The sequence below is a fragment of the Chrysemys picta genome, unplaced genomic scaffold (assembly GCF_011386835.1).
Source record: "Chrysemys picta bellii isolate R12L10 unplaced genomic scaffold, ASM1138683v2 scaf177, whole genome shotgun sequence".
NCBI lineage: Eukaryota > Metazoa > Chordata > Testudines > Emydidae > Chrysemys > Chrysemys picta.
Window position 1 is genome coordinate 65,926 of NW_027052884.1, and position 27,009 is coordinate 92,934.

At 52.5% G+C, this 27,009-nt stretch overlaps 2 protein-coding genes across 12 annotated transcripts in view; one reads left to right on the forward strand and one right to left on the reverse strand.

Moving 5' to 3' along the window:
• On the reverse strand, positions 1-24,533 carry LOC135978235 (fibrinogen-like protein 1-like protein). 2 transcript variants are annotated; one of them, XM_065579240.1, is made up of 4 exons: positions 24,381-24,533; positions 9,607-9,754; positions 3,518-3,627; positions 1-2,132 (listed from the first exon to the last, which is right to left on the reverse strand). In XM_065579240.1, exon 4 carries the CDS (start codon positions 2,032-2,034, stop codon positions 1,453-1,455), a length of 582 nt encoding a protein of 193 aa, XP_065435312.1. In that variant the 5' UTR covers positions 2,035-2,132; positions 3,518-3,627; positions 9,607-9,754; positions 24,381-24,533; the 3' UTR covers positions 1-1,452. The 2 variants fall into 2 exon arrangements, with proteins under 2 accessions (XP_065435312.1, XP_065435311.1); XM_065579239.1 differs by lacking the exon at positions 24,381-24,533 and having other exon boundaries at positions 9,607-10,316.
• The window catches only part of LOC135978234 (class I histocompatibility antigen, F10 alpha chain-like), a 31,905-nt gene continuing 11,041 nt past the window's right edge, over positions 6,146-27,009 (forward strand). For 5 of the 10 annotated variants that reach the window (XR_010595674.1, XR_010595675.1, XM_065579231.1 and 2 more), the window contains exons 1-2: positions 8,392-8,562; positions 15,318-15,581. Coding sequence is in view for 8 of the 10 variants with exons in the window: in XM_065579231.1 (XP_065435303.1) it covers positions 8,502-8,562; positions 15,318-15,581 (325 nt within the window). In the remaining 2 variants the exon portion in view is untranslated. Of the gene's footprint in view, positions 6,264-8,391; positions 8,563-11,937; positions 12,085-13,257; positions 15,582-27,009 lie in introns of those variants that run through there. The other 5 variants (XM_065579237.1, XM_065579236.1, XM_065579234.1 and 2 more) reach the window with 5 other exon arrangements.

A 27,009-nucleotide genomic window follows, 5' to 3' on the forward strand; every position in this document is an offset into this window, starting at 1 on the left:
TTCTTAAAAAGAAGGCTTTTAATTAAAGAAAAAAGGTAAAAAACATCTCTGTAAAATCAGGATGGAAAATAACTTCACAGGGTAATCAAACTTAAAGAGCAATAGGCCAGAGCAAAACGCTGCGTTAGAAATCGGATTCAAAGTACAGCAAACAGAGGTAAACACTCTAGTAAAAGGTACATTTACATGTTGAGAAAACAAAGTAAAAACTAACACGCCTTGCCTGGCTGTTTACTTACAAGTTTGAAATCTGAGAGACTTGTTCAGAAAGATGTGGAGAACCTGGATTGATGTCTGGTCCCTCTCAGTCCCAAGAGCGAATGACTTCCCAAACAAAGAGCACAAACAAAAGCCTTCCCCCCCACCAAGATTTGAAAGTATCTTGTCCCCTTATTGGTCCTTTGGGTCAGGTGTCAGCCAGGTTATCCGAGCTTCTTAACCCTTTACAGGTAAAAGGATTTTGGAGTCTCTGGCCAGGAGGGATTTTATAGTACTGTACACAGGAGAGCTGTGCCCAGAAACTAGCCCCAGGTGGGCAGAGGATGCCACCGAGTATCGTTCTGAGCTGGTGCGTGTGTGAAAGAGACAAGCCAGGCAGTGCAGCCAGGACACGGAGGCAGAGCAGGAAAGCCGAGCAGAGCCTGTGAGCATGGTGTGATCGTGGGAGGAGCATAGAGAGCTTTTTGGCCAGGTGCTGGCTAAAGAGGCTTGGAGCTGAGAGCAGGGAGGCTAATCCCTGCTGTTGGTTCCTGCTGTGTTTGGAGAAGCAGGACTCTGTATGTTCCTTGTCAATAAACAAGACATCAAAAAATTACCAGACTCCACTGCCAATTTCTGCTCCCCACTGGAACATCCCCAGGGCCCCAAACTTTGACTAGCCCCTTGGGTTGAAGAGGGACACCAATATCTTTATTGTGTGGTTTCGTTGCACGTCTATCTAATCTCAGTGGTTCATCAGCAACTAATTACTGTTGCAATGTTTTCTCATGTAATAACCATATTTATTAAAAACACAGAGGGCAGGTTTTTCAACCCAAACTCACCACTGCTAATACATGCAGGATTCAGATGTAAAGTCCTGGCTTTGAGTCATCCCCCATTTAAATGCTCAATGACAGTTGCTAGAAATCCAGTGTCATGATTCATTGATCACTAATGCCGAGGGGCAGTGGCAGGGCTGGGAGAAGCAGAGGTTAATGTGGGTCTAAAGTCGTAGTGAGTGACATGGCTTCCAGCGAGGCAGAGTGGAAGCGGGGGTCCAGTTATACACACCAATCACACTCTTCGTGTCATTCGAACGCACCGGCGGGGTCAGCTCTCAGCGTTTATTCCAGGGGATTTACTGTGCAGAAGCCAACAGGAAGGGAGTGAGCAGAGTGGAGGCATTGCAGGGACTGCACTGATTAGGTGGGGGATGGCGCGCCGTGTCTGATCTAATATTGTCTCCCCTTCTCAGCGGCGCTGGCTCCCAAGGAGGATGGGCTCCTCCTGCCGGACCCAGCACACGTCTGTTGGCTTAACCAGGATGAGGGAAGACTTGCACTCCCCACTCTTACAGAACCCTGCCCAGTAGATGTAGCCTTTCCCATTGAGCAGGACGTTCTGACACTTGTCATACCACCAGCCTCCATAGCTACTTGCGCAATTCCCACTGGCCTGGTCCTGATCCTTGTCACTTGTGCTGAACTTCATGTTGTCGTGTATGCCCCCCAGGCCGGAGTGGTAGGTGGTGAGATAGTCCTCGCCGTCCCCAGAGTACCTGCCCAGCCTCAGCGGGTACCCGCTGGGCTCATCCTCGACACTGAAGATGTCGTACTCTGCGTAGCGGGTGTTGTTGGATTTGTCCTCCACCACAAAGCGGACCTTGTAGATGGTCTGCCGCGTGAGCAGGGACAGGTACTCGTTGCCCAGCCAGTAATAATGCTGCACGTTCCCAAAGCCGTACTTGTAGGTGCTCCAGGACTCCTTCCAGGTGATCTCTGTGTTGTAAGAATTTCTCTGGACAACGGTCCAGCCTTTGCCTTCGGTGTCCATGTCACACCACACCACTCGAGGGGGAGAGCCTGCTGGCTGGATGACATGGAGCCCGCTGGGGCTGTCCCTGGGGATGTTGCTGCAGTCTTTGGGGAACCCTGAAATGCCACGAACATCAGGTTAAGGGGGCGGGGGGGAGGGGAGGGAGAGAGAGAGAGTGCGCGCTAGCTAGCTCAATCAAATCAGCCTGGGGTAACTAGAGGCTGGGTTTTTAGAGGCAGGTCCTGTGTATTTCACAATACTACAGCCACAGAATCCGCCCCGGCCATTCCTGGCCACAGAATCTGGCTCCAGATCTTACACTTTCATTTTACCAATAAAATAAAATAAGAATAGTTTCTTGCTCTGCTGGTTTTGAAGAAACCTTGAAGAGATGAATCAAGTGTAAACCAAGGCTCTGTATCCTTCCTGAGTCCGTACTGCTGAAGAAATCGTTTGGGGAGGGTGGGGGAGACGCTGCCAGATCCATCTCAGCGAATGTCAATTATGAAACCCATCAGTGACAATTTAAATGGGAGTTTTCAAAGAGCCTAAGGGAGTTTGACACCCGACTGTGATTGGAATTCAGTGGGATTGAGGCACCCAACTCCCTGTGGCGCCTTTGAAAATTCCAGACATCCTATCGAGGGGCTTGTCTTTGGGGCGGAAATTGTTCCGAACTATCCTGGTAGAATGAGAGCACTGTGGTTATACTGCCCCTCCCCTCCCCAGGGTCCTCCCTCGAGCCTGAGCCCCCACAGCTCCCCTACCCCCCAGACAATCCCCCTGTGTGCCCCACCCCCATAGCTGAGCCGAGCGGGAGGAGCTGCTGAGCTCTGCGGGGCCGGGGGCTCAGGGCCACCTCTGGAGCTGGTTCGGCCCCTGGCCTGCCTGGGCAAGCCCCTGAGCAGCTCCCAGAGCCGCTGGAGGTGTGGGGAGAAGGGAATGAAAACCCCTGACAAGGAGGAACTGGCTCTCCCTGCTGCCTGGACTCTGGGGGCAAGGCTTCTAGGCATGAGCGAGAGATCCCCAGCTGTTAGCCGGGGCTAGCCCTATATAGGAGTTGGTGAGATGGAAGGGTAGAACTCCCAGCCAATTTGGGGGGGTGCCTGGTTCCCACACGCTGCCCTGCGGTTGGCACCAGCGCTCTTCAGTCACTGCCGGGGCCTTGGCAGCCGTTACTGGAGAAAGGGATAACGAAGCTGTGTAAAGCAAACAGCCAGTCGAGCAGCACCTCCCCCACCCCGGCTGGCTCATTCCCAGGCGCTGGAGGCCTCCGAATGGGAGTAGTGGGCTCACTAGCGCAGGCCGGCCTTGCGATCCCTTCGGAGAACTCAGCGTTTCTTTGGGCCCAGCGCTGGCGGGGGGGCTGGAAGGTGCATTCAGTGGATAAGTGGATCTAGGGGTGACCCCGGCATGGGGGAGAGGAGCAGAATCAGGCCCACGATGCCCTGATCTCGGATATGGCAGATGATAGAAGCTCTCTGACGGGTTCTCTACTCACCCCTCTCGACCTTCTTGTGGGCCAGGCCCCGTTGCCCTGCACGGGGGCTACGCAAAGGAGCGCCATCATGGACAGCGCAGACAGAAGCAGGAGAGAGCTGGACTGGAACCCTGCAGGGGACAGAAACCACTGGACATGAGACCAGGAGAGAGTTTCACAAGTGCCTAAATCCCACTAGAAGTCACTGGGATTTAGGCACTTAAGTGACTTAGCCACTCTTGAAAATGTTACCCTTAGACGCTAAGGCCAGAGTTTTCAGAGGGCTCAACTACTGGGCCAGATTTTCAGAAGAGCTCAGCTCCCAGGTAGGCACCGCAGGACATGGCTGGCTGTTCAAAGGGGCTCAGCATGGGGGGGGGGGGGCAAGTCTCTGGAGACGGGGTGAAGCCCACCATTCACCTCTCCCCTGGCCCGGCCACTGTCTCCGTCTCTGCAGCCGGCCCGATTAGCACACAGCTGGGACCCAGCTGCAGGGTAAAAACCATTCAAAGATTGCGGCTCCGATGGCCTGGCTCCCGGGTCCCGGGCGGGTCAGGGCCAGCTGGAGCGCTCCCTGTGGTGGGGAAGGAGCTGCCGCCTCTCTCCCCCGCTGCACCGCTGCAAGGGGAGTGCTGCTCGGAGCAACCCCCTCTGTCCCAGCTCCCCCGTCCACAGTCACTATCACCAGCCGGAGGGCAGTGCCCGCTCACCCACACAGAGACAGCAGCTGGGCAGCCTCCGGCAGGGCTCTACCCCCCTCAGATGAGCGCCCGGTGAGAGGGGCCCAGGGCACAGAGCTGCTGTGTGCCCCACGCCAGGCATGCTGCCCCCTGCACTGCAGCCCAGCAGCCCAGAGGGGGACACGCTGCTGACACTGCAGCTGTTCTGTGGGCCCAGCTCAGGCCAGGCTTAAAGTGGGCAGAGTCGCCAGGGGCCACAGTCCTGGGCAAAAAGAGTTCAAAATGGAGCCGGGTCCCTGAGGGGTGCGCTGTAAGCGCTGCCCTAGCAAGGGCATGGCCATTTATTTCAGCTGGGATTAACATAGACACCCCTCCCCCGCCCCACACATGCTTTTCCCAGGCCACCTTCAGCACTCAGCGCAGGGATTCACAATGACCTTGACGGGATCAGCAGCCCAGAGCAATCCAGACTCTTGGCCAGAAACCGGCTCATTCACCCCCCGCCCCCCCGCCCAGGTATATCTATCACGACCCTGGTATTACATCTTGTGTAGCTACAGCCCACAGAACGCAGAGCACGGCATATGCAGCCCCCAGTGGTAAATAGGTTGAGAACCCTACAGCAGAGGCTCACGTGTGAAGCTCCAGAGGTCCCAAGTTTGATTATAGCTGCTGCCGGCCCATGACAGTTGCAAAATGGCAGCTTTTTGTGGGGTGAGGCGGGGCGGGGCGGGCGGGGTGTGTGTGTATGTGTCAAACCAGAACAGGCTAAAGCCGCACTGTCCTCCCTTTTGGACTACATGGGACCCCAGCTACCTTTCAGCGCCTCATGGATAAGCTACTACACCCCCATAATCATTATGCTGCTGCCTACCTGGACGATGTGGTCATTCATACCCCAGACTGGGAAACCCACCTCGAAGGTGGAGGCAGTGCTCAATACCTTCAGGCGAGCTGGCCTTACAGCTAACCCTGCTAAGTGTGCTGTAGGGTTTACAGAGGCCAAATATCTTGGCTACATTGTGGGAAAAGGTTTGGTAAAACCCCAGCTGAACAAGTTAGAGGCCATCCAAAATTGGCCCCGACCACATCGCAAGAAACAAGTCCGGGCATTCCTAGGTGTGGTGGGGTATTACCGATGATTTAGCCCCCACTTTGCCACAAGGGCAAGCCCCCTGACAGACCTACTGAAATCCCACGGACCTGATCTGGTGAGATGGTCTGACGGAGCAGAGAGAGCGTTCACAGACCTACAGACTGCCCTCTGCAGTAACCCCGTACTGATAGCCCCAGATTTTACCAAGGAATTTATCCTGCAGACGGATGCATCGGAAGTAGGGTTAGGGGCCGTTCTATCACAGATGGTTGGGGAAGAGGAACATCCAGTTCTCTACCTCAGTAGGAAACTCCTTCCGAGGGAACAAAAATATGCGGTGGTGGAGAGAGAGTACCTCGCTGTAAAATGGGCCATGGAAACGTTGCGCTACTACCTGCTCGGGCGCAGATTTGTCCTCGTGACCGACCATGCCCCTCTTCAATGGATGCAACGGAACAAGGAGAACACTAGGGTGACCAGGTGGTTCTTATCCCTCCAACCTTTCCAGTTCCGTGTGCAACACAGAGCAGGGAGCCATCACGGCAATGCCGATGGCTTGTCACGTGTGCACTGTCTGGCGTCCCAAGCTGCCCAACCCCTTGGTGTTAAGCAGTGGGGAGGGATATGTGACAGACCCAGACCAGTGGGGTACAGAAGCCTTGTAGAAGGCAAATATACTGGCCATTGGATGAATAGTTTTCTGTTCTCTGAGTGACCAGAGCAGGGGCTGCACTAGAACAAGCAGGAACTTTCTTGAACCAATTTAAGGCAGGCAGGCTAATTAGGACACCTGGAGTCAATTAAGAAGAACCTGCTAGACTCAATTAAGGCAGGCTAATCAGGGCACCTGGGTTTAAAAAGGAGCTCACTTCAGTTTGTGGTGGTGTGTGTGAGGATCTGGGAGCAAGAGGCACTAGGAGCTGAGAGTGAGAAGGCGTACTGCTGGGAGATCCTTTTTTAAGAACATTATTGGATTTCTGTGTTTTAAGAGGTCTGTGCATGTTTTTCAGTTAGCTGGTGGCAGCAGCTGATTTCTGTTCCTTTTTTCAGCTCTTCCCCAGACAGGGGGGAAAGAGCTTGGGGGTACCCCACAGGAAGGAATTCCCAAGCGCGCCTTCCTGGGCTCTCAAAGGGGTGGCAGCATTTACCAATCCACGGCCAGGAGGATCTGTAACCTTGGGAGTTTAATACAAGCCTGGAGTGGCCAGTATTAATTTTTAGAGTCCTTGTGGACCCTCCCCCCTTCTGCACTCGAAGTGCCAGCGTGGGGAATCAGCCTTGACAGCATCCCAGCTGGGGAAGTTTCCCATTAGCCTGGCTCCCCAGACCCGGAGAGACCGGCCCAGGGCAGTATGCAAAGCCCAGTGATACTAACGCCCACAGTGACTGTCCTGCAGCACGGGGCAAACGTCTCAGGCCCCAGAGCCTTGGTACCTCCTCTGCCCCCAGGAGGAGACTAACGAAAAATAGTTCCCCCAAATGAGGTAAACAGCCCCATGACTTGCAAAAGCAAAGAAAATACAGGAGTTGGGGCACCGTCCCCTTGTGCTTAGATCAGGGGGCTGGAGCCAGGACTCCTGGGTTCTAGCCCTATATTTGCTGCTTCCAGGGCAAATCACTGGGGGCAGTGAGGCTGTAGGAGTGCCAGGGGTTGTTGTATAGGGTTACCATATTTCAACAAGCAAAAAAGAGGACGGGAGGAGCCCCGCCCCTGCCCCTCCCACCCCCCCAGAACCCCCAACCCTCCCCCTGTTCCTTGTCCCCTGACTGCCCCCTCCTGGGACCCCTGCCCCTAACTGCCCCCCGGGACTCCACTCCCTATCTAAGCCTCCTTGCCTCTTGTCCCCTGACTGCCCCAACCCTTATCCACACCCCCACCCCCAGACAGACCCCTGGGACTCCCATGCCCCATCCAACCACTCCCCACCCCCTGACAGCCCCCCCCAGAACTCCCAACCCATCTAAACCCCTCTGCTCCCTGTCCCCTGACTGCTCCGATCCCTCTCCCCACTCCTGCCCCCTGACAGCTCCCCCCCAGAACTCCCAGCCCCCTACCCCCCGCTCCTTGTCCCCTGACTGCCCCCTCCTGGGACCCCTGCTCCTAACTGCCCTCCAGAACCCCACCCCCTACCTAAGACTCCCTGTTCCTTGTCCCCTAACTGCCCCCTCCTACGACCCCCCCCAACTGCCCCCCAGGACCCTACCCCCTACCTGTACCCTGACTGCCCAAAACTTTCTCCACTCCCCTCCAAAAGCCCCCCCCTGTTTCTTGACTGCCCCCTCCAGAACCTCCCTGTCCCTTCTCCTGCCCCCCCTTACCCTGCTGCTCAGAACAGGGTGTTGGGCTCTGTGCCAGCCGGACACATGGCTGAGCTCCCCTGCACAACACAAAACCCGGTCCCTGGCCCTGCACAGGGCTGCCGGAGCGGGCTGCTGGAGGAGGAGCTGCCGGCCGGCTCAGAATGCAGGGAGGGGGGGGGTGGGAGGAGGAAGCTGCTCCGGAGTCCAGCCCTCCCAGCCGCTCGCTCTGCTGGGGGAGGGGGAAATCCCAGACATTGTGAGTGCTTTACAAATTCCCCCCGGGACGCTATTTTTAGCACACAAAAGGAGGACATGTCCGGGTAAACCCGGACGAATGGTAACCCTATTGTTGTGGGGTCACTCCCCGCAAAGGGAGAGGGGCGGGAAGGGGTTAATTCATGAAATCCAGAAAGTGATTAAAGTTCCCAGCCGGACAGACAAGTCCCTGAGCTCCAGGAAGGGGTCTCGGGCCTGGGGGCTGCAGGTCCGACTAGAGCTAAGGGCGCTGCTGGGACACTGTGTGTAGTGGGGGGCTGAGAGCCCCTGACCCGAACTGTGACCCCTTCACCTAGTGCCACCCGCCCCCAGCCCGGGGGTGCGGCCCCTCGAGTTCCAGCCTCGGAACACAGGGACCAGCTGACCCCAGAGAGGCGGGGCCAGAGACCGGCCGAGCTAATGGCGGCTCCGCCCATTACAGCCCCGGGGCCCAGGTCTCATCCCGCCCCGCCCCCCGGCTCAGACATTCGGTTCCCCTTCGCCAGCCTGCCCAGCGACCGGTGACGGAGGCGGGGCTGCGCGCCGCTATTGGCGGGATGGTCCCCTCTCAGCCAATCCCTGCAGACTGGAGGCTCACACGGCCAGTAGCTGGGAGCTGGAGTCCGGTCTCAGCGCCCCGCGGGGTTCTCGGGTTGTGGGGCCGAGACCGGGCATGGCCCTGGCGCTGCGCCTGCTGCTGCTGGGGGCTGTAGCCCTGCCGGGGGGCCACTGCCGTGAGTATCGGGGGGAGACCCCGGGGAGGGAGGAGCTGGGTGTGGGAGGCAGCCGGGCTGGGGGGTGCAGGGAGGGGGGAGTTGTTGGGTGTGGGGGGCAGCCGGGCTGGGGGGTGCAGGGAGGGGGGAGTTGGGTGTGGGGGGGCAGTCGGGCTGGGGGGTGCAGGGAGGAGGGAGCTGGGTGTGGGGGGGGCAGTCGAGCTGGGGGGTGCAGGGAGGGGGGAGCTGGGTGTGTGGGGGGGGCAGTCGGGCTGGGGGGTGCAGGGAGGGGAGAGCTGGGTGTGTGGGGGGGCAGTCGGGCTGGGGAGAGCTGGGTGTGTGGGGGGGCAGTCGGGCTGGGGAGTGCAGGGAGGGGAGAGCTGGGTGTTGGGGGGTGCAGGGAGGGGGGAGCTGGGTGTGGGGGGCAGTCGGGCTGGGGGATGCAGGGAGGGGGGAGCTGGGTGTGGGGGGCAGTCGGGCTGGGGGGGCGCAGGGAGGAGGGGGCTGGGTGTGGGGGGGCAGCCGGGCTGGGGGGCGCAGGGAGAGGGGAGCTGGGTGTGGGGGGGCAGTTCTGGGCTCTGCGTTCAGAGGTGTCAGGATAACCACACCGCTTCCCCCACCCCCCAGCACTGAGCGGTCACTGACATGGAACGGTGACGTTGCTATAGTGACTAGGGGGGTCCTGGCCCCCTTGTGCCAGGTGCTGCCAGGGTCGCTGCTGGGACACTGTGTGTAGTGGGGTGCTGAGAGCCACTGAACTTCTTCATCTAATGCCAACCTCACCCAGCCAGGGGGTGAGGCTTCGTTGGGGCCGGAGCACCCATGGGTGCTGCACACGCTGACAAGCCCGTCGCAGCCCCGTGAGGTGCTCAGACTGGGAAATCCCCGAGTCCAGGCGCTGCCCAGGCTGTTTCATTCCCCGTGTCTCAGGGCAGGGCGGAGCTTTCAGACATGATTCTTCCTGTTTGCAGAGCTCAGGTTGAGGGAGAGGGAGTAAATTAGCGCCCCCCCACACACCCATAGACCAGGGTTAAATGAAGGGAAAAGGCTTCTTGGATCTCTGACCTTTCATGGCTCCCAGAAGATTCTTCACGCTGGGTTTCACCCCAGTGCCTGGAACTCCTGAGTGTGGTTTGTCCTTGGCTACGTACGGCTAAGTTGTGTCAGCACCAGTCCAGTTGTACTCCCAGTCAGCAATGGCAATGGGTCGTATCTGTAGTGGAAGCAGGTCATTAGAGGTGTCATCCTAGAGAGGAGATGTTAACTCCCCTCTGTCTCTGGTGGTGTTTTAGCACCCCAGGGCGAGGGGAGAGTCTAGAACCCTGGATCTGTGATTAATCAGGTCTTAGTTTGGGTGCGAGCTCCCGTTGCAGAGCACAGAACAGCTGCTGCGTTTGTACTGTTAGGATCTCCCGTAGCTGCCGGATAAAGAGCTTCCGGATCCCAGTAGGATGGGGTGAGGAGAGGGGAAGGCACATCCTGCTTTTCCTGGCATGGACTTGAATTTCCCTTGTTCTCCATGAGGCAGCAGCTCAGACGCTGGGCAGCTCAGCAGCCCGTATTGATCCGGGAGAGGCTGCGGGGTGGGTTTGGGGGTTGTTTAAAATGGCTTAAGGCACATTGGTGCCCTTGTGACACCTCAGTAACAGGTGTGGTTTGACCTAAACAGGGTTAGGCCCCAGTGCAGCCTGGCCCTACTGGGTCATAGAAGATAAGGGTTGGAAGAGGGGAAAAGGACACTGCCCAACTTACTTGGGGTTTGCAAGAAGGCTGGCTAACCTAGTGAGAAGGGCTTTAAACTAGGTTTGTTGGCCGGGGGGGGGGGGGGTAAGGAGACCAAAGCCCTGAGGGAAGTGGGATACCAGGAGGAAGCAGGAGAGCACAAGAGAGGAGGACTCCTGCCTCACACTGAGAAAGCAGGACAATCAGCGAGTTATCTTAAGTGCCTATACACAAATGCAAGAAGCCTGGGAGACAGGCAGGGAGAACTGGAAGTCCTGGCACAATCAAGGAATTATGATGTGATTGGAATAACAGAGACTTGGTGGGATAACTCACATGATTGGAGCACTGTCATGGATGGATATAAACTGTTCAGGAAGGACAGGCAGGGCAGAAAAGGTGGGGGAGTTGCATTGTATGTAAGAGAGGAGTATGACTGCTCAGAGCTCCAGTATGAAACTGCAGATAAACCTGAGAGTCTCTGGATTCAGTTTAGAAGTGTGAGCAACAAGGGTGATGTCATGGTGAGAGTCTGCTATAGACCACCAGACCAGGGGGATGAGGTGGATGAGGCTTTCTTCAGGCAACTACCAGAAGGTACTAGATCACAGGCCCTGGTTCTCATGTGGGACTTCAGTCACCCCGATATCTGCTGGGAGAGCAATACAGCAGTGCACAGACAATCCAGGAAGTTTTGGAAAGTGTAGGGGACAATTTCCTGGTGCAAGTGCTGGAGGAACCGATTAGGGGCAGAGCTCTTCTTGACCTGCTGCTCACAAACAGGGAAGAATTAGTAGGAGAAGCAAAAGTAGCTGGGAACCTGGGAGCAGTGACTATGAGATGGTCGAGTTCAGGATCCTGACACAAGGAAGAAAGGAGAGCAGGAGAATACAGACCCTGAACTTCAGAAAAGCAGACTTTGACTCCTTCAGGGAAGTAATGGGCAAGGTCCCCTGGGAGACTAACATGAAGGGGAAAGGAATCCAGGAGAGCTGGCTATATTTTAAAGAATCCTTATTGAGGTTGCAGGAGCAAACCATCCCGATGTGCAGAAAGAATAGCAAAAATGGCAGGCGACCAACTTGGCTTAACAGTGAAATCCTTGCTGATCTTAAACACAAAAAAGAAGCTTACAAGAAGTGGAAGATTGGACAAATGACCAGGGAGGAGTATAAAAATATTGCTCAGGCATGCAGGAGTGAAATCAGGAAGGCCAAATCACACTTGGAGTTGCAGATAGCAAGGGATGTTAAGAGTAACAAGAAGGGTTTTTTACAGCTATGTTAGCAACAAGAAAAAGGTCAAGGCAAGTGTGGGCCCCTTACTGAATGGGGAGGCAACCTAGTGACAGAGGATGTGGAAAAAGCTAATGTACTCAATGCTTTTTTTGCCTCTGTTTTCACGAACAAGGTCAGCTCCCAGACTACTGCACCAGGCAGCACGGTATGGGGAGGAGGTGATCAGCCCTCTGTGGAGAAAGAAGTGGTTCAGGACTATTTATAAAAGCTGGACAAGCACAAGTCCATGGGGCCGGATGCACCGCATCCGAGGATGTTAAATGAGTTGGCTGATGTGATTGCAGAGCCATTGGCCATGATCTTTGAAAAATCATGGCAATCGGGGAGGTCCTGGATGATTGGAAAAAAGCTAATGTAGTGCCCATCTTTAAAAAAGGGAAGAAGGAAGATCCGGGGAACTACACGCCAATCAGCCTCACCTCAGTCCCTGGAAAAATCATGGAGCAGGTCCCTCAAGGAGTCAATTCTGAAGCACTTGGAGGAGAGGAAAGTGATCAGGAACAGTAGCATGGATTCACCAAGGGCAAGTCATGCCTGACTAACCTAATTGCCTTCTATGATGAGTTAACTGGCTCTGTGGATGAGGGGAAAGCAATGGACATGTTATTCTTTGACTTTAGCAAAGCTTTTCATACAGTCTCCCACAGTATTCTTGTCAGCAAGTTAAAGAAGTATGGGCTGGATGAATGGACTGTAAGGTGAATAGAAAGCTGGCTAGATCATCGGGCTCAACAGTGATCAATGGCTCCATGTCTAGTTAGCGGCCAGTATCAAGTGGAGTGCCCCAAGGGTCGGTCCTGGGGCTGGTTTTGTTCAACATCTTCATTAATGATCTGGAGGATGGCATGGATTGCACCCTCAGCAAGTTTGCAGATGACACTAAACTGGGAGGAGTGGTAGATACGCTGGAGGTAGGAATAGGATACAGAGGGACCTTGACAAATTAGAGGATTGGGCCAAAGGAAATCTGATGAGGTTCAGCAAAGACAAGTGCAGAGTCCTGCACTTAGGACGGAAGAATCCCATGCACTGCTACAGACTAGGGACCGATTTCCTACGCAGCAGTTCTGGGAAAAGGACCTAGGGGTTACAGCGGATGAGAAACTGGATATGAGTCAACAGTGTGCCCTTGTTAGCTTTTTTTGGCAACATCCTTTTGGGTTGTATAAGTAGGAGCATTGCCAGCAGATCGTGGGACATGATCATTCCCCTCTATTCAGCATTGGTGAGGCCTCATCTGGAGTACTGTGTCCATTTTGGGGCCCCACATTACAAGAAGAATGTGGAAAAATTGGAGAGAGTCCAACGGAGGCCAACAAAAATGATAAGGGGGCTGGAGTACATGACTTATGAGGAGAGGCTAAGGGAACTGGGCTTATTTAGTCTGCAGAAGAGAAGAATGGGGGGGGGATTTGATAGCTGCTTTCAACTACCTGAAAGGGGGTTCCAAAGAGGATGGATCTAGACTGTTCTCAGTGGTAGCAGATGACCAAACAAGGAGTAATGGTCCCAAGTTGCAGTGGGGGTGGTCTCGTTTGGATATTAGGAAAAACTTTTTCACTAGTAGGGTGGTAAAGCACTGGAATGGGTTACCTGGGGAGCTGGTGGAATCTCCATCATTAGAAGGTTTTTAAGGCCCTTCTTGACAAATCCCTGGCTGGGATGATTTAGTTGGTGTTGGTCCTTCTTTGAGCAGGGCATTGGACTAGATGACCTCCCAGGTCTCCTCAAACCCTAATCTTCTATGATTCTATGATCTTACAAAACTGGGTGACTGGGCAATAAAATGGTAGGTGAAATTCCGTGTCGATAAATGCGAAGTAATGCACAGTTGAAAACATAATCCCAGTTTATACATATAAAGTGGTGGGATCTAAATTAGCTGTTACCACTCGAGAGATCTTGGAGTCATTGTGGATAGTTCTCTGAAAACATGCATTCAATGTGGAGTTTCAGAGGGATAGCCATGTTAGTTTGTTTCTGCAAAAACAAAGGGGAGTCCCATGGCACCTTAAAGACTAACAAATTTATTTGGGCATAAGTTTTTGTGGGCTGGAACCCACTTTGTCAGATGCATACACGAAAGCTTAGTCTTTAAGGTACCACAGGACTCCTCGTTTTTTTCAGTGCGCAGTGGCAATCAAACAAGCTAACAGAATGTTGAGAATCATTAGGAAAGTGACTGATAGTAAGACAGAAAATATCATATTGCCTCTATATAAATCCATGGTATGCCCACATCTTGACTATTGCATGCAGATATAGTCATTCCATCAGAAAAAAGAAATATTGGAAAAAGTACAGAAAAGGGGAACAAAAATGATTAGGGGTATGGAATGGCTGCTACATGAGGAGAGATTAATAAGACTGGAACTTTTCACCTTGGAAAAGAGATGACGGGGGGGGATATAATGAAAGTCTATTTTTCCACAGAGGTTGCGGAAGTCATGGGATCTGAGACTTCCAGCAAACTCCATGACTTCAGAACACGGCGGCCGGAAGCTGTGCGGTCCCCCTGCCACCTGTAGCAGCCGGGAGCGGTGGGGCGGCCTCCGTGGGTTGTTGGGGAACCAACCGCTCCCAGTTGCTGTGGGTGGCAGGGGGACCCGGAGCTCTGAGTGGGCTGCAGTTGCCTAGCCCGTGGGTGGTGTGTGGGTCACGCAGCTGAGCTCCCCATTTTGCCATGGATATTTTTAGTAAAAGTCACGGATGGGTCACGGGCTTCCGTGAGCTTTTCTTCGTTGCCCAGGACCTGTCCAGGTCTTATACTGCAAATATCCATGACAAAATCATAGTCTTAATCAAGACTGGTATGGAGAAAGTGAATACCGAAGTGTTATTTACCCCTTCACATAACACAAGAACTAGGGGTCACCCAAATAAATTAATAGGCAGCAGGTCTAAAACAAACAAAAGGAAGTATTTCTTCACACAACACAGTCAACCAGTGGAACTCCTTTCCAGAGGACGTTGTGAAGGTCAAGACTATAACACGATTCAAAAAAGATCTAGCTAAGTTTATGGAGGATAGGTCCACCAATGGCTATTGGTCAGGATGGGCAGGGATGCTGTCCCTAGCCTCTGTTTGCCAGAATCTGGGAACGGGCGACAGGGGATGGATCACTTGATGATTCCCTATTCTGTTCATTCCCTCTGGGGCACCAGGCATTGGCCACTGTCAGAAGACAGGAGACTGGGCTAGATGCGCCTTTGGTCTGACCCAGTCTGGCTGATCTTATGTTCTGAATAAATTACGGTAAATTCTGTGCACAGCCGGTGTCCTGGCTCCCACCTGTAGCTTGGACACATTCCCCTGCCCACCTTGCCTTCCCCAGCTTCAGCTCCTGCATCTCCCCTCCCCCAGTCCTCCTGCCCCACCCTCTCCCATAACACCCCCTTCCTTTTCCCCACACCGCACTCCAGCCCTGCCCCTCCTCCTGGGCCACCTCTCCTGCCTCACACTCCCCTGTACCCCCAGTACACTGTCCCCATATGCTCCCGTACTCCTCACATGCTCCAGCCCCCCTGTACCTCCCTACCCCTTCCTCTCCTCACTCCCCCTCCAGCCCTGCCTCCCTTTCTCCTTCTACCCCACCGTCTCTTTCTCCCCGGTCAGGCCATTCTGTGAGCCCTTCCCCAGATCTCCCTCCCACAGGAGCCCTCCTGAGGGATGGCGCTGCCTCTCGCATATTGCCAGGGGCTCCTGGCAGGGTCTGGTTCGGTCTGACTCTCCCCTCCCCCAATCTCCCCCCTCAGGCCTGCACTCCAGGCGCATTTTGGACACTGTGGTGTCAGAGCCTGCCCCGGGGCTGCCCTGGTACAGCCGTGTTGTGTATGTGGACGATCAGCTCACCTATGTCTACACCAGTGGGACGAAGAGGGCGGAGCCCTACACACTGTGGATGGCGCAGAACGAGGGTTCGGAGTTCTGGGACGAGGTGACCTGGTGGGGACAGCGCTTCCAGAAATGGTACAATGCGAGTCTGAACACCCTGAGTCAGCTCTACAACCGGACCGAGGGTGAGTGAAGGACACAACATGACCTAGGGATGCAGGGAAATGGGGTGGGGGTTGGGAGTGTGGTTGTAAACAGGGTGAAGGGACACCGGGATGTGTGTTGGGGATGGGGGGAGGGGACAGAGTCCGAAGGCGCATTTTCTCGCTGGAGTCAGTGTGAATGTGGGGGACAAAGGGATATGGGATGGGGGGAGGGGCTGCAGGATGGAGGGTCCATGCGAAAGAGATTTTTTGACACCCTCCAAAGTGGGACTCTCAGATTGTCCCCTCCCCAAACAGCCCAGACTTCTGCTACCAGTCCCACTTGCAGCTGCCTCTGCTGCCCTTCGGGGGGGCCCCCTCCCACCCCCGCCATTTTCCAGACATATATTTCCCAGACAGAGTGGCAGAGGTGCAAAAGCCAGAAGTTCCCAGCAGACCCGGCTAGTCCGACCTCCTGGTGACACAGGCCAGAGAATCGCACCCAGCGATTTCTGGACAGGGGGGTTTGTTCCTCCTGGCTACAACAGTGACTCTGTCAGACCCTAAAGCTAGAACAGGGTTCTGAGACGTCTTGTCTCAATTCCCAGATATCGAGTGATGGGGAGCCCCAATATCGACAGCCCCAAGTGTTCAGACATCACGAGTCAGACCCCCAAAATCCTGAGTTTGGCTTAAGCGTTGTAAGTATTTTGGGAATAATACTGGAGCTTATTTTTATTTGCCCTCTGGTTTGAGCCCTTAGGGGACACATTTCTGGGGTTTTCCCTGCTGCTAGAAGGACTAGAAGTTACTGCTGTAAGAAAAGAGAGCTGAGACTTTCCCCTAATCCCATGAGTCCAGGAACTGGGGATTTATTAAAACCACCCACTATCATGAAACGCACAGTAAAGTCACAAGAGCAGGCAGTGGTGCATTCACCCCAGCCCTGGGGAGAAGCTGCTCACCAGTGAGCCTCCTTCATTGTTCACTTTGTCTTATTTCCAGAGTGAGTTTATCTCAGGTCAGACTCCGCAGAGTGTCATCAACTTGGGCTGGAGAGTTAGTGAGAGAATCAGCCCCTGCAACGTGCAGATTTCAGAGTAGCAGCCGTGTTAGTCTGTATCCGCAAAAAGAACAGGAGTACTTGTGGCACCTTAGAGACTAACAAATTTATTAGAGCATAAACTTTCGTGGACTACAGCTAAATATGTTAGTCTCTAAGGTGCCACAAGTACTCCTGTTCTTTTTGCAACGTGCAGAGACTCCCGGGCTGCCTTACTCCTGGCAGCACAAACCCAGCACGGAGCCCCCGGGGTCAGGCAGGTTCCCCTGCGCACTATCAATAGACGTGTGCAGAGCCGTTCTTCCTGCTCAGTCCCTGATGTGGGGGGCTGTAGTCACCTGGCCAGGCCCCCGATTGTGCTGTCTCACTTAGCACGGGAATGATCCATAAGCGTTCAGTGCCTGGCGCTGCTGAACTGTCCCTGGCAGGTGAGGGTCTCTCTGACGTAATTGCTCCTCCCTTCCTGACAGGGGACTCGCGAGTGACAATCCCTGTTTTCCCCGTGTCAGTGGTACTGGCCTGTCACATTGGTGCTCACCCAGGAGTGTCCCCAGCCCCTTGTTGTAGCACCTCCAATCCCTCCTGGCTCCCAGCACTGACAGCAGCAATGAGAACTAATTCCTGTCCTGCCCTGGACACCTGGGTTTCTGGTGGCCCTGCCCCAGGACTAAGCGACAGCGTGGAGGGTTGCCAAGTGTCTGCCCCCCAGCCCGCCCCCTCTGTAGCTAGTTTAACCCTCTCCTGACTAATCTCACCCATTGGTCCCCTGCTGCTGAGCCTGTCCAGCCTGACCTGTTCACACGGACACCAGCCTCCCCAGTGCTGAGAGAGGGGCTCCGCTTGCCTGCGCTGGGGAGCTGCTGTTCTGTTCCCACTGCCCCCTCCCCAAACCACTGTCCCTCCTGCCCTCCTCCCCCCATTTACCCCTCTTCCTCCCCCCCATCCTGGGGCTGCCAGATCGCCAGAGACTGTCCTGAGTCCTGCATCTTGACCACCAAGTGTTCTCTCTAGCTGTGTCTGCCCCCAACACGCACATGGGGGAATTCGGGGTCTGGTCCCTCTGAGACCTCATCGGTGCCCTGTCACGGAGTGTGGGGGAACTCAGGGCCCTGCACCCCCGGCTTCCTGCGATTCATCATGACTCTTAGTCAGCCAGTAAAGCAGAAGGTTTATTTAGATGACAGGGACACAGTCCAAGACAGGTCTTGCAGGCACAGACCACAGGATACCCCTCAGTTAGGTCCATCTTGGGGTCCTCGGGCACCCCAGCCCCCTTGGGAGGTCAGAGCCCTCTCTGCTTCCCAGCCACCTCACCAGCCAGCTTCCGAGACTCTCCTTCAGCGACCCCTCCCACAGCCTTTGTTCAGTTTCCCAGGCAAAGGTCTCACCTGGCCTCTAACCCCTTCCTGGGTTCTCATGTTACATGCTCAGGTATTCTCCGTTGGTCAGTGTCCCATCCCCCCATTGCAGACTATCCTAGCCACACTCCCCTGTCAGCATTCACAGACCACATTAAGAACAGTCCCAGTTAGTCACATGCCCCACCCTGCTTATCCCTGTGGAGTGCAGCATGGAGGAGAAGAGGGGTGGGTGGGGAGGGCTGACCCACCCCACTCCTCTCGGGCACCTGGCTTGGGATCTCTGCGTGTCTGTGACCAGCCGCCCTGCATCTCTTCAGATTCTCAAAAGTTTCAGAGTAGCAGCCGTGTTAGTCTGTATCCGCAAAAAGAAGAACAGGAGGACTTGTGGCACCTTAGAGACTAACAAATTTATTAGAGCATAAGCTTTCGTGGACTACAGCCCACTTCTTCGGATGCATATAGAATGGAACATATATTGAGGAGATATATATACACACACAGACAGAGAGCATAAACAGGTGGGAGTTGTCTTACCACCTCTGAGAGGCCAATTAATTAAGAGAAAACAAACTTTTGAAGTGATAATCAAGCTAGCTCAGTACAGACAGTTAGATAACAAGTGTGAGAATACTTACAAGGCGAGATAGATTCAATGTTTGTAATGGCTCAGCCATTCCCAGTCTTTATTCAAACCGGAGTTGATTGTGTCTAGTTTGCATATCAATTCTAGCTCAGCAGTTTCTCGTTGGAGTCTGTTTTTGAAGTTTTTCTGTTGTAATATAGCCACCCGCAGGTCTGTCACTGAATGACCAGACAGGTTAAAGTGTTCTCCCACTGGTTTTTGAGTATTTTGATTCCTGATGTCAGATTTGTGTCCATTAATTCTTTTGCGTAGAGACTGTCCGGTTTGGCCAATGTACATGGCAGAGGGGCATTGCTGGCACATGATGGCATATATCACATTGGTAGATGTGCAGGTGAACGAGCCCCTGATGGTATGGCTGATGTGATTAGGTCCTATGATGATGTCACTGGAATAGATATGTGGACAGAGTTGGCATCGGGGTTTGTTACAAGGATAGGTTCCTGGGTTAGTGGTTTTGTTCAGTGATGTGTGGTTGCTGGTGAGTATTTGCTTTAGGTTCGGGGGTTGTCTGTAAGCGGGGGTTGTCCCAAGATCTTGGGAGACAGACCTGTCCTCGCTTACAGACAACCCCCGAACCTAAAGCAAATACTCATCAGCAACCACACATCACTGAACAAAACCACTAACCCAGGAACCTATCCTTGTAACAAACCCCGATGCCAACTCTGTCCACATATCTATTCCAGTGACATCATCATAGGACCTAATCACATCAGCCATACCATCAGGGGCTCGTTCACCTGCACATCTACCAATGTGATATATGCCATCATGTGCCAGCAATGCCCCTCTGCCATGTACATTGGCCAAACCGGACAGTCTCTACGCAAAAGAATTAATGGACACAAATCTGACATCAGGAATCAAAATACTCAAAAACCAGTGGGAGAACACTTTAACCTGTCTGGTCATTCAGTGACAGACCTGCGGGTGGCTATATTACAACAGAAAAACTTCAAAAACAGACTCCAACGAGAAACTGCTGAGCTAGAATTGATATGCAAACTAGACACAATCAACTCCGGTTTGAATAAAGACTGGGAATGGCTGAGCCATTACAAACATTGAATCTATCTCGCCTTGTAAGTATTCTCACACTTGTTATCTGTCTGTACTGAGCTAGCTTGATTATCACTTCAAAAGTTTGTTTTCTCTTAATTAATTGGCCTCTCAGAGGTGGTAAGACAACTCCCACCTGTTTATGCTCTCTGTCTGTGTGTGTATATATATCTCCTCAATATATGTTCCATTCTATATGCATCCGAAGAAGTGGGCTGTAGTCCACGAAAGCTTATGCTCTAATAAATTTGTTAGTCTCTAAGGTGCCACAAGTCCTCCTGTTCTTCTTTTTTCAGATTCTCAGTGGTTCTCTCGTTACTCCATCCCTCTTCACCTCAGTTGTTTTCTCACTTTTTGACTTTAGTTGATTGGTATAAATCAGCAGTGTCCAATAGAAATTCGATGCTAGCCACACTTGTGGTTTTGAATTTTTCTTATTAGCCACATTACAAAAAAGCCACATGCATTAGCCACAATTCAATAGCCTATTAGCCACCTGTGGCTAGTGGCGAACATATTGGACACCACTGATATAAATAGTTAGTTGGACTCTTCTAGCAGAGTTTCTTCTGCTCCTGAAACTGGGCATGTCTCGGTCTCCGGGCTTCAGACCCGGTGCCTCCTGTGGCAAGCCCATGCCTTTGAGCGACCTGCACTCCAGCTGTCTAAAGTGCTTGGATGAGACTCCTATTGCGGATCGCTGTCAGCTCTTCCACCAGTTCAGTCCACATCTGAAAAAGGACAGGGAGGCCAGGCTGAAGTTGTGACGGGTTTGGTCACAGAGACTCCCCTTGAGACTGTCACTGCATGTCCTGGGATACCACTGAGAAAAACCCTCCTACCCGAACAGGTTTCCCTCCACTCCCGTCTTGCTGAGTTAGACACACCAGTCACCTCCAGCACAGACACAGAGGTTGGGCCACAGAAACAGATTCACTCAGCCCAGGGGCTTCTCAGTTAACAGGGACTTTCCCAGCACCCAGTATTCAACCTTTTTGGGAGCCCAAACCCCAAATAAATCCCTTTTACTCTGTATAAAGCTTATACAGGATAAATTCATAAATTGTCCACCCTCTATAACACTGATCGAGAGATATGCACAACTGTTTGCTCCCCCAGGTATTAATCACTTACTCTGGGTTTATTAATAAACAAAAGTGATTTTATTAAGTATAGAAAATAGGATTTAAGTGATTTCAAGTAATAGACAGAACAAAGTAAGTAACAGAGCAAATTGAAACAAAACACTCAAGTCTAAGCCTAATACATTAAGAAACTGATTACAGGAAATATATCATCCTCAAAGATGTTCCAATAAGTTTACTTCACAGACTGGACTCTTTCCTAGTCTGGGCCCAATCCTTTCCCCGGTACAGTCTTTGTTAGATCCAGCAGACATCTCATTTGATAAGCAGGGGTTTTCTCATGACTGGCACCCCCTTTTATAACCTTGGCACAAGGTGGGAATCTTTTCTCTTTCTGGGTCCCTGCCCCTCTTGCTAAATGGAAAAGTACCAGATTTAAGATGGATTTCACTAGCAGGTGACATGGTCAAGTCTCCATTCCTCCTTGGTTGGCCCCTATGTACACAGGAAGGCTTTCAGGTAAATAAATCATTCACCATCAATTGCCCTAATCAATGGGAGCCATCAAGTTCCCAATGCCCCATTGACGGCCCTCACCTGGTGTGACTACAACAGTGATACAAGTTTCATATTTCCCCAATTCCAGACATAGAAATAATACATGAAAACAAATAGGATGAACACACTCAGTAGATTACAAGCTTTCTAATGACATCATACAAGAGACGTTTTGCATAAAGCATATTCCAGTTACATCATATTCACATTCATAATCATATTTCCATAAAGTATGTGGAGTGCAACGTCACAATCCTTAATCCTGAGTGCCAAAGTGGGTCTCTGACCCATTCTAGACCTGCAACATCTCAAAGACTGAAGTTGTGCATTGTCTCCATCATTCCTTCCCTGGATGTAGGGGACTGGGACGCCACCCTCGATTTGAAAGATGCCTATTTCCACACCTCTACTTTCCGAGGCCCCAGAAGGTTTCTTGGGATCGTTGTGAACCAGACTCATTGCCAGTTTACCATCCTCCCGTTCAGCCTGTCAGCAGCCTAATGGGTCTTTATGAAATGCTGGTAATAGTGGCAGCCTTCCTGAGAAGGTGAGGGGTGCATGTGTATCTGTACCTCAGTGACTGGCTGGTCAATGACCAGTTCAATCCCAGATGAAAGCCAGCATCCACCTCGTCCAAACAACCTTTCGAGCACTGGGCCTGCTGATAAACGAGCAGAAGCCAACACTCCTCCCGGCTCAGAGGATAGTGTTTATCGGAGCGTTGCTCAATTCTACCCAGGCCAGGGCCTTCCTCCCAGGAGCCCACTTCCAGTTAGTGTCGTCACAGGTCAAGGCCCACTCAGGCTGTTGGGTCGCATGGTCGCGTGCCTATACGAGGTGTGGTATGCGAGGTTGCACCTCAGACCCCTACAGGCTTGGCTGGCCTCAGTGTACCGGCCAAACAGCCATCATTTGGACTCGGTGCTCACAGTGCCTGCCCATCTTTGGCACCTCACGACACAAGGTCAGTGGTCCCGGCAGCAACTCTTGCTATGGATAAACGTCAGAGAGCTCAGAGCGGTTGGCCTAGCATGTCAGGTGTTGTTACCCACCATTGCAAGCAAGGTGGTGCAAGTTCTTACAGACAATATGGCAGCCATGTTTTACATCAACAGGCAGAGAGCAGCCCGCTCTTCTCCCCACTGTGTCAGGAGGCCATTTGCTTGTGGGAGTTCTTCATAAAGCACTCAATCCACCTCAAAGCTTCTCCCCTTTTGGGAGCCCAGAACAAGCTGGCAACTCAGATCTTCTCACCATGAATGGTCCCTATGCCCCAACATAGCAAGGACCATTTTCCAGTGGTGGGTACTCCCCTCGTAGACCTGTTCATGACCAGACAGAACAGGAAATGTCAGCCGTTCTGCTGTCTGTGTGACTGCAACCCGGGCTCACTCACAGATGTCGTCTTACTCCCTTGGAGAAATCACCTGTTCTGCGCCTTTCCCCTCTCCCCCCAATTCCTTTTGTGCACAAGATCTTGCTGAAGATCAAGAGCGAAGATTATTCTCATAGCCTCAACCTGGCCACATCAGCACTAGTTTGGCTTATTTCTAGACCTGTCAGTAGCAACTCCAATGCCGCTCCCTCCCCTTCTGGACCTGGTCTCGCAAGATCGCGGCCAAATGCTCCATCTGCCTGACGGGTCCATGTTTAAACCTGCAGAACTGGCCTGTTCGGAGCAGGTCTGCTAGGTTTTGCTAGGCAGTAGGAATCCAATTACCAGAGCTACTTACCTTGCCAAGTGGAAGCGTTTCTCCATTTGGTCTACCCTGCAAGGCCTCTCACCGGGGTGCCAGAATCGCCCTATGAGTGTGGGGGGCTACCGGTGCTGAAACTGTGACTCCACCTCTTCCCCTCCCCCCCGCTTCACTTCTTCTCAGGCTCTGCCCACTCCTCCCCTTCCCCTCCCCCCGCTCTCACCTGCTGCTAAAGTGGCAGGGCCATGGCCCCTTGGTCCCCCTGTTCCGGTCCCCTGCCTCCTCACCCACTGAGTCATCTTTCAGATGAAGCAGATACTCCAGAACCGTCTGGGAACAGCCAGGTCTAGCGATTTCATCCGTTAAGGTACACCTAGGAGTGATCTCTGCATTCTACCCCTGCTGGGTGGTCAGTCAGGTTTTTCACATGAAATGTCCATTCCCTTCCTCGAGGGCTTTGAAAGGCTGTACCCACAAATCTGGGAACCCCTCTGTGATAAATGAGTGGGGGTAGCACCCCAACCATTCAGTAGCTATTGAATCCTCCTTAGCAGCGGTACCCTAACTGCCTTCCCTGTAAAGAGTTAAGAAGTAAGCTTAAAATGAGTTGGCACCTGACCAGGGGAACCAGTAAGGAAGCTGTACCCTCTCAAATTGGGAAAAAGTGCTGGGTGTGTGGGTCTTTTGTTCTCTTTGCTGCAGAGGGAGAGGGCAGTACTTATGCCGTAAAAAGCTCTGGGCCAGGTATGAAAAATCATCAGGATCATACCTAGAAACTACTCATTTGGAACCACCGATATGGAAGTTGTCAGGGTTCCCTCCCCACTCTAAACTCTAGGGTAAAGACGTGGGGACCCGCATGAAGAGCTCCTAAGCTTTTTCTACCAGCTTAGGTTAAAACCCCCAAGGTACAAAATTCCCTGCACCCTGATAAATGCTTCTCTCACTGCCACCATCAAGTGTTTTAAACAGGAATCCTGGAAAGGAACCACTTGAAGTTCCCCTTCCCCCCCAAAATACCCTCTCAAGCCCGTACACCCCCTTTCCTGGGAAGCTTGAGAATAATCTCCTAACCAATTGGTTACACAGTGATCTAAAAACCCACTCCCGGGGTTTTAAAACCATAGAAAACAGTCAGGTTCTTAAAAGAAGGATTTTATTAAAACAAAGAAGGTAAAATCATCTCTGTAAAATCAGGATGGTAACTATTTTACAGGGTACTCAATTTCCAAACTCAGAGGGATTCCCCCTCTGGACAAAATCTTACAGTTACAGAAAAAACAGGAATAAACCCCCCCCCCCCCCTCTAACACAGGGAAAGCTCACCAAGCAAAACAAACAGAAACCTACTCGCAATGCTGACTAAACTTACTTTAGAAAAGTGAGGTTTGGTGAGAAGATGACTGGTTGAGGAGATTGATTTTCTGCAGGTACTTCTTGTCTCCCAAGATCACTCTGACTCAGACAAAGAGCCACACACAAAGTCTTCCCCCATCCCAAGATTTGAAAGTATCTTGTCCCCTTATTGGTCCGATGCCAGCCAGGTCAGGTGTCAGTCTGGTTACCTGAATTTCTTAACCCTTTACTGGTAAGAGGATTTTATAGCACTGCATCAGACCCTCTCCCCCGTCCCTTTATATTTATGACAGAAGTAGAACAAGAAATATTCAGGTAGACACGATTAGGCCGATCTCTTTTTATGGCTTGTGGATTCCTGTGTGCTAACCCCACGTGCTTTTGTTTTGTTGTAACCTTTAAACTGGATCCCAAGAAAGCTACTCTTGGTGATTAATCCTTGCAGTTGCTCTTTTAAGATCTAGCAATAACCTAAGTTTTCCAAGGGTGTTTTTTCTTTTTTTTTTAAATAAAATTTCCTTTTTGTAAGAACATGACTGGATTTCTGTGTCTTATGAGGTAAAGAGGTTGTGCATATATTAATCAGCTAATACAACCGCTGGGTTCTCCTTTTCTTTTGTTTCCTTTCTTGGCTTTCCCGAAGAAGGGGTGGAAAAGCCGAGGAGCCCCAGAAAAACTTCCCAAGAGAATTCTTCTGGATTGGCAAAAGGCAGATTTTCACTTGGGTGGTGGCAGCATTACCAGGCTGGAGTGGCCAGTATTAATTTTTCGAGTCCTTGCAGGCTCCCACCTTCTGCACTCGAAATGCCAGAGTGGGGAATCAGCCTTGACAACATCCCCCTGAGAGACTTAAACCTGGTCATGTCAGAGCTCACGGGGCTTCCCTTTGAGCCTCTAGCATTGTGCCCTCTGTTGGACCTTTCCTAGAAGGTCGCCTTTCTGGTAGCAATTACCTCAGTCAGGAGGGGCTCGGAGATTAGAGCTCTTATGTCAAAACCTCCATATACAGTGTTCTTTAACGACAAGGCAGTGGCATAGCCAGGTTAAGAGCACGGGGAGCGGAGCTAAAAAAAGGCACCGGGAGCAAAAAGTGTCGGGAGAAAAAAAGGCGCTGGGAGCAAAAAAAATGCTCCACTCCGGCAGCAGCGCAGGAGCAAAAGGCGTCGGAGCACAAAAAAGGCACAGCTTCTGCTCAGTGGGGGAGCGGCCGCTCCCCCTGCTCCCCCCCCCCCGGCTACGCTACTGCGACAAGGTACAACGTTGCCCCCACCCCGTGTTCCTCCCAAAGGTAATCTTGGAGTTTCATAGTAATCAGGGTATTTTCCTGCCCATTCCCTTCCTCAAGCCGCACAAGAATAGGGAGGAATGACATCTCCACCCTCTGGATGTTAGGCAGGTGTCCTAAGCTGATCCATAAATCCACACCGCTCTGATAGGATGAAAACCCTACCCCTTTTGGCTCAGAGAATTTCATTGTGGATTACATTGTGCATTCACATGTGCTACGAGCAGGCAGGTGTCCCACCACCTGCCTTCCTTGTGGCCCATTCTGTGAGAGCACAAGCTTCCTCAGTGGCGTTCATGGCCCAGGCCTGATCCAGGACATTTGCAGAGCAGCGACCTGGGCGTCAGTACATACTTTTTCTTCCAACTACGCCATTACCCACTCAGTGAGAGATGCCACTGGGTTTGGCTGGGCAGTATTGTAATCCATGTGTCCATGAACTCCGAGCCCACCTCTTACGGTATTGTTTGGGAGTCCCCGAACGTGGAAGGGACTTGTGCAAACAGTTGAAGAAGAAAAAATGGTTACTAACCTTTCTGTAGCTGTTGTTACTTTTAATGTTTTCCACAAGTGATTAGTGATTTTTGGGTGTCTGATGTTCAGAGGCCGGGTGCTCCCACTTTCTGATCAGGCCCCTTTAAAGGGTCTCAGTTAGGCACCCAAAATCACTAGTCATTGCTGAAAATCTTGGCATTTACCTCGATGTATCTAAGGCAGGGTGAGGGAGGGGTGAAAATATTTGGGACCCTGTGTGAGTTATTTTTGTGCCCCAACATTCTACCCAGTTTGCCAAGCTAGGGGTCTGATCCTTTCCCCACATTTCAGTCTTCCTCGTGATCCCCACACTGTTCTCTGTTCACCACAGCCTCTCTCCCACTCCCCTAAATTCTCCTTCCTGTCCCCATCCCCCTTCCCTCCCCCCCAGTCTCCCTCCCTGCCTCCTATCAGCCCAGGGGTGGCTCCATTAACTGAGTCTGCTCTTGGTTGTGTGCGAGATGGGGGCCGTTGTTGTGAAGATTAGCCTGGCTGTAGGAAAATGGTGGCTAGCTGAACTAAGGGCCGTCAGTGGCCTGATCTTCACAGGGAATCACCTTGAGACAGTGGCCATGTGAAAAAGAGGCCAAGCATATGAAGTTGGTTCTTTGCCATTCCTAGACTGAGTTGGGGGCACAGAGAAGATGGGGCAGGGAAACAGAGTGACCCTGGGCATTCTGTGAGGTCATTAAACCAGAGCAGAGGTTAGTGTGGGGGACAGACCTGTACCTCCTCCTCACAGGGGAATGGGGGTACTGTCAATGACGGAGGTGGGGGACCAAGTGATCCTGAGGACCCTGCAAAATTAACAACCAGAGCAGAAGAG